The sequence below is a fragment of the Anopheles cruzii genome, chromosome X (genome assembly GCF_943734635.1).
Source record: "Anopheles cruzii chromosome X, idAnoCruzAS_RS32_06, whole genome shotgun sequence".
NCBI lineage: Eukaryota > Metazoa > Arthropoda > Insecta > Diptera > Culicidae > Anopheles > Anopheles cruzii.
The window spans coordinates 6,049,117-6,055,925 of record NC_069143.1 but is presented as its reverse complement, the minus strand read 5'-3'; the positions used below and the strand labels follow the sequence as shown (position 1 = coordinate 6,055,925).

At 54.0% G+C, this 6,809-nt stretch overlaps 1 protein-coding gene across 1 annotated transcript in view; it reads left to right on the top strand.

The window, feature by feature from the left end:
* Positions 1–6,809, top strand: part of LOC128278227 (netrin-B-like) — a 41,135-nt gene continuing 34,326 nt past the window's right edge. Inside the window, exons 1-2 of the mRNA XM_053016909.1 lie at positions 1–32; positions 85–1,256. Of these exons, the coding sequence (XP_052872869.1) occupies positions 1–32; positions 85–1,256 (1,204 nt within the window). The remainder of the gene's footprint in view (positions 33–84; positions 1,257–6,809) is intronic.

Genomic DNA, 6,809 nt, shown 5'->3' with positions numbered 1-6,809 from the left:
ATGATAGCGCTGGTGGCGGTGGCCACCGTGGGGTTGGCGGCGGCTAGCGGGGGGGGGCGGCCACCGAACGGGACCCGGTGGCAGTGGGGGCCCGTTCCTGCGAGGTGGACTGGGGGCGCACGGGGTCGGTGGTAGCGGTACGGCCGCATCCGCCAATGATCCGTGCTACGACGAGGGGCGGCCGCGGCGCTGCATGCCGGACTTTGTGAACGCCGCGTTCGGGGTGCCGATCGAGGCGTCCTCGATCTGTGGCCACGACCGCCCGTCCCGCTACTGTGACCAGCGCGAGGGGCCACCGGGGCGCGAGGCGGACCCGACCTGCGAGATCTGCGACGCGTCCGACCCGACCAAGCGCTACCCGGCGGCCGCCCTGACGGACGTGCACAACTCGAACAACGTCACCTGCTGGCGGTCGGAGCCACGGGCCGGGTCGCTGGACGCCGGGACGCCCGACAACGTCACCCTGACGCTGTCGCTCGGCAAGAAGTTCGAGCTGACGTACGTCAGCCTCTCGTTCTGCCCGTACGCGCTCCGGCCCGACTCGATGGCGATCTACAAGAGCGCCGACTTCGGCAAGAACTGGCTGCCGTTCCAGTTCTACAGCTCCCAGTGCCGGAAGCTGTACGGGCGGCCAACGCGGGCCGCCATCTCCGCCAGCAACGAGCAGGAGGCGCGCTGCGTCGACCACAACCGCTACAGCGTCGACGGCGTCCAGGGCTCCCGGATCGCGTTCAGCACCCTCGAGGGCCGCCCGTCGGCGCCGGACTTTGATAGCTCCGTCATCCTGCAGGACTGGGTGACGGCCACCGACATCCGCGTCATCTTCCACCGTCTGCAGCCGGCCACGACGGGCGCTGGCGGCGGCAATGGCGGCGGCGGTTCCAGCTCGTCTGGCGGCGGTTCCAAGCACGGCGGTTCACAGCAATCAACCGAGCTGCTCGGCGGCGGCAAGTTTGGCGGGGTGCCCAAGAAAGCGGCTGACTTCCTACTGCCGTCCGGGGGTCGCGAGCTGGCCGGCGGTTCCGGGGTCCTCACGTACGCGCTGTCCGACTTCGCGGTCGGCGGCCGGTGCAAGTGCAACGGACACGCGGCCCGCTGCGTCAAGGGCGCCACCGAGGGCGGAAGTGGCCAGCAGCAGCAGCTGGAGTGCGACTGCAAGCACAACACGGCCGGCCGGGACTGCGAGCGCTGCAAGCCGTTCTACTTCGATCGCCCGTGGGGCCGCGGCACGGTACGCGACGCCAACGAGTGCAAAGGTACGTAGTACGCGGTACGCTAAGGATATCCTAAGCGGCCGATCTGGGGCCTTTTCTGGGCGCCGTAACTGAGACCGTCCGACCGATCGACCGTTCCCCGTTGACATTTGTTGGGTTTCCCCAGCGGCTCTACCTGCATCCCTACCACATGACGTGACGGCATTGTCCTCGTTGTCGCATTGTCAACTATCTTTGAAAGTATCACTATCTTTGCACGGCGCAGCATAAACAATACAAAATAATTGATAAAATCAAAGACATCCTAACCGGACGGCACTTTCCGTTGCAAAAAGTTGACGGAAACTCGATTGTCAACTTCGAGTCTCCGTTTGAAAACCATAATGCCGTGACAACTCGGTTGAACTCGAGTGAACAAGTTCATCCAGCCGAAAGCTTTCCACAAAAAGCGTTCATCCAGTCCGTTTGAGAGCTCAAACGGCGTGCGCCGATAGCAAAGTGAACTCAGGTGACCGCTTGAGTAGTCAATTAGAGAATGATAATCGGGCCTAATGTCAGAACATTTGAAGCCACGCATCCGGCCGACCTTTTCCCGGCGGTGTGGTACTCTCTTCTCCGACCGTCACTCGACCAACAGTCTGACCAGGGTGGCCTGGCTGTCAGACCTGGCTGTCAAACCTGCGGAGGAAAAGCGGTCCAAATGTTTGTTTGGTGTTTTTTTTCGTTTTGGAATCTTAGCGAAACCGAGCCCATTCGGGAGTACGAGAGCACGAGAAGCGCGTTTGCGTTCTTTTTCCTTGCCGCTTCCTCTCCTGCTCCTGCTCGCATCCCTCATCTCTCACACCCACGACGCGAGACGCGCGAAAGCTGCACGGCGCACCTCGGTATGGTGTGTGTGTGTGTGCGGGCGCAACATGACGCAAGGATCTGGGGTGGTGTGCCCGGTACATCGGAAGCGCAACAGGACCTCACTGCTTCGTCCGCGGGGTGAAGTTTGTTTTGCTGCTGGCAGACCACCCAAATCTCGGCACGGACCTGGCTCTGCAGGACCGCAAGACCCCACCCCCCGTTGGCACACCGCACGACACCGGTGACCATCCACACATTCTTCTCAAGTGGCTCGCTCGCTCTCCCCCCCCCCCCGGGGGTTTTCGGTACCTCACTTTTAATTACTTCCAGCAGTTGCGCAGACGGCCGGGCCGCGCGTCTTGGTCTTGGGTGTCCTTTCGGTATGGTACATTCCGTGTGTGTGTGTGTGTGTGTCTTTCGCCATTCTCGGCTGGCCGTTCGCTCGGCTCCTACAACCGCCGTTTTCGATGTTTCACTTTTCATTATCCTTTGCTCACACACGCACGCACGCTGCTAAATGGCACGGCGGCATGGCCAGCTGCCGGTAGATACATCACGGGGTGTGTGTGTGTGGCGGAGATCGAAAGTGCGGTGATGCGTGGTCTCCGTCTGCCGGCCGGTCGGACATTATCGGTCGGATCGGATTTTGGGCCTCGCGGACGACGAACGAACGAAAGGACCGAGCAAAACGGACCGCCGGAAGACCGGCACTGGGCAAACAATACCTAAACCTAACACACTCACACACACACACATACACACACAACTCATCTTTGCACAGGAGATGGAATGTGTTGTGTTGACAACCAGCTCAGTGCAACCTCGCTGCAGCTCACTTCGAGCGGAGAGAGAGAGGGAGAGAAAAAAAGGATCGACATGGCGCTGTTGACATGCTTCCGGATAGTCAAAATGACCATTAATCTTATGCTACTAAAAACAACTCACAATCGAACCACTGACACGATACACTTTGAGCAGCAAAACAACATTAAGGTCAACGCCGCCGCTGACGACAGTAGCCCGTAGTAGTAACCATCGTCATCGACACGGTCTCCTTTACTATCTTAATGTAGGCGGCCATAGTGCACGACAAATTCAAGGATCAGGAACAGCACTCTAGTGTCGAACACAGGAACAGTGCTCCAGGGATCCGCTCAAGTGATAAACCTAATTGACAACTTAACAAAACTTAGAAGTCGAACTGACACTAACACTAAACACAAGAAGACTCCGAAAAGGGCCAATACAGGGTGGTCAATTAAGCGTTCTCTTTTTGAACTACCAATTTTTTAACGTTTAGAACGTCAAACTAGATTCATTTACGAAATGGGTCCATGCTATACGCATGGAGAAAGCTGGGAAACATTAAAAACTTACTTACAAAGTTCTTCAACTGGAACGTTTCGATATCGTGATATCGATATCGATACCACACGTCGTCGTGCAAGAGAATCCAATGCACCCAAAACGAGTGACTGTTCGGTGCCGATTTTGGGATGGCGACATCGGCCGCCGGAACCGTCGAAGGCGTACGCTACCGAGCAATGTCGGCTGATTGGTTCTTCGTGCGAAATTGAAGCTGAGAACTTGGTTCACATTTTTTGTTGGAAACAGGACGGGGCTATCTGCCATACAGCGACAGCCACGATCGATGGTTTGCGTCGCATCTTCGGACAGCGAATATGCAGCAGAAATGGTGTTGTGGCTTGGCCTCCAAGAAATTGCGATTTGAGATTGATTGAACTATTATCTTTGGCGAGCGGTGAAAGATAAATGTTATGCGAGCAAACCAGCAACTATTAATGACCTCAAGAGCGAAATTGAAATAGCCATAGACAGACAGAAAAAATTGTCAAAAATTGGGTCGACCGAATGGGCTACTGCCTTACCAACGGTGGGGTACATTTGAGCGAAATTGTTATTTTTAACACACAAAATTTGATGATCAACCTTTCAAATGAAGCAGTTTAAGCATCGAAAAATGTTTAGTCGTTTTCATTTTATAACCAAATGAAGAAGAGAACGCTTATTACGCTTACCCACCCTGTAGTAGCATTTTTCACAAGCCTTCGAAGTCGAAAGGATAACTGAGTGTGTAGCAGGGCACTTTGCCTCGATGACGAAACGTGCGTGGATCGGAAACGAAGGAAGCGGGTAAACTTGGAAGAAAAAAACAAACAAAACGAAAAAAGTATCTGGAGAAGATCAAAAACGGAACATCGAAACAGACAAAGATAGAAATATCGTGTGTGTGTGTGTGTGTGTGTGTGTGTGTGTGTGTGTGTGTGTGCTTGCGAGAGAGAGAGAGAGAGAGAGAGAGGAAGGGGTGGAAAAGGGGGGGGGGGGGGTCGGCGAAAGAGAATGGCTAATCACAGAACAAAATATACGGGCAAAGAACCTGATACCTTGCGTTATGTTATGTTTGCTGTTTTGGAGCCACGGAAAAATATTGCAGTTCGCCGGCCACATTAGCATAGGCATCCAGACGGACGGCGGCTTGCGTTGGGCCAAGCACGGCCCAGCCAGCCTGCCTGCCAGCCATCGGGGTGCCTATCGGCTGCGGGTGCGGGAATTGAGATTGACAACGACGACGACGACGACGACGATTCCGTTGCGGCACCGGCACCGCTATGATATGATCGTCGTAGGGAAAGGGGGGAAAGTCGATGCCGCCGAGCGCCCCCCGCCCTAGCCTACCCGCCAATTTATTTGGAGTCAAAGGAGTGGGGTGAGTCTGGAACAATAGCGACTGAAACATCGCGGCAGTGTCGGGTTCCAGGCTCTGGGAGCGAGAGCGATATAGGCGGCACAGAGTTACTGGCCGACTCACTTCCAAGTCACTGCCAGGCGATATCGATATCGAGTGTTAATTGCCGTTTGCGCTCGCACTCACCCACCCCTACAATTGAGCACGTAACAAGTGGGAACCTACCTTGCAGACAGCGCGGTACCTCGAGGAGACACACACGACATGAATGAGCCGGCCTGAACTCGGAATGGCCAATTGCTTCATGAACTGGCGCGATATGGGATATCGCAAGCCTTTAGTTTTTTAGGAGGGGGCGGGCGTGAGAAGAGCTAATTAACACACCCGGGCTCGAGTGCTGGTGTCGGGCCCTCTGCTCGCATGCCAGGACCCATCGCCGGGTCGGGTCATCCAGCGGCGGTCGAGCGGGATGGGACTAGAACGAATGAAGCGAACGAAGTGGCGAGTGACTGTGGGACTGTCATTAATTGAACTGGCTGTTCGGCAGTTGTTGCCTCGTTAGCAAATCTCGGATCAACGGATGCGGTCTTTTTGGGGTGTCCCAAACACCCAAATCCGATGACACGTCGCGTGATGCGATATCGTTTCGAGATCGGTTGAACGAACCTGGTAGTAATGCCTGCTGATGCTATCCAGCTGCCAGCTAACACATCGTTCAATAAGTCCCGAGACTAACTATGAAAACAACATTTTATCGGCAAAATTGTTTATTATTCATCAACATACTCTTCTTAAAGTGTAATACAACCATTCCACACTTCTCTATTTTTTCAATTCCATGTTTGTAGCACGATTTGTTTTTTGTCTCAAAATGAGCCTCAGTAGCAGCGATCACCTCCTCATTCGAGCCATATCTTTTTCCCTGGAGCATCTTTTTGAGATCCGTAAAGAGCCAGTAGTCGCTGGGGGCCAGATTCGGCGAGTACGGACGATGAGGAGCAGTTGGAAGCCTAATTCGTTGAATTTGGTCATCGTTTTGATTGAATTGTGCCATGGTGGCTTTTGTTCCAATGTGCGCAAACGCGGCACCCACTTGAAAAAAACCTTTTTCATATTCGATTTTTGGTGCAAAATAGTAAATGCACTACCAGTTGATTGTTCATCATCTTAGCTGTCTCGTGCACTTTCATTTTGCGGCAACCCATCACGATTTTCAATACTTGTTTGGTGTTTTCGGGGTTTACTGCCTCATTTGGCCGACCCGAACGTTCCGCATCATTTGTATCAGCACGACCGCGTTTGAAGTTGCATTCCACCGACAAATGGTTGGTTTCGACGGAGTAGAGTCCGGATAACGTTTTTCAAGCCATTGCTGAGCTTGAACAGTGTTTTTTCCCATTAGAAAACAATGTTATATCAACACACAGGACTCGTTTTGGTCAATTTTTTCAGGATTTCAAAAGTAGCGTCACTTTAACCACTAGCTTTCTTGGTTATGCTTCGAATTACATCAAATTTTGACACACCTCATCTGAAGGTTGGTACTTTCGAACCCTGGTATATGAATGGCATTATTAGCGCCATTTCTATGGTAGTCTCGGGACTTATTGAACGATGAGTTAGCTCCGTGGTTGGTCCTCTTGGCTTCTTGCCTACGACGGACCGACCGACCAGCCAACCGACCAGCCAACCGACTTTCCGCTCGACGTCCACGTATACTTGACCAGGGAAAAGCAGCATGCTCTCAATCCACGCAGACACGTACCAGTGCTACCTGCCAACTCCTCGGCCGCCGGTCGCTCGCGCCGACGCGCCCTCTAATTAGCATTCGACACCCCCCCCCCCCCCCCCACCCCAAACACCACCAGCTGGCCGACGTTCCGAGACAGAAATAGGAGGAGACACTTAGGAGAAATTAGGGAAAAGTGACAAGTGGTTAGTATCTAGTATACCAGCACCGGCCGGCTTCCCATCACTCCAAGTTCTGCCGCACCTCTGCGAAGTGCTCGGCCCGGGGGGGGGGGGGGTGCTCGGCGCCA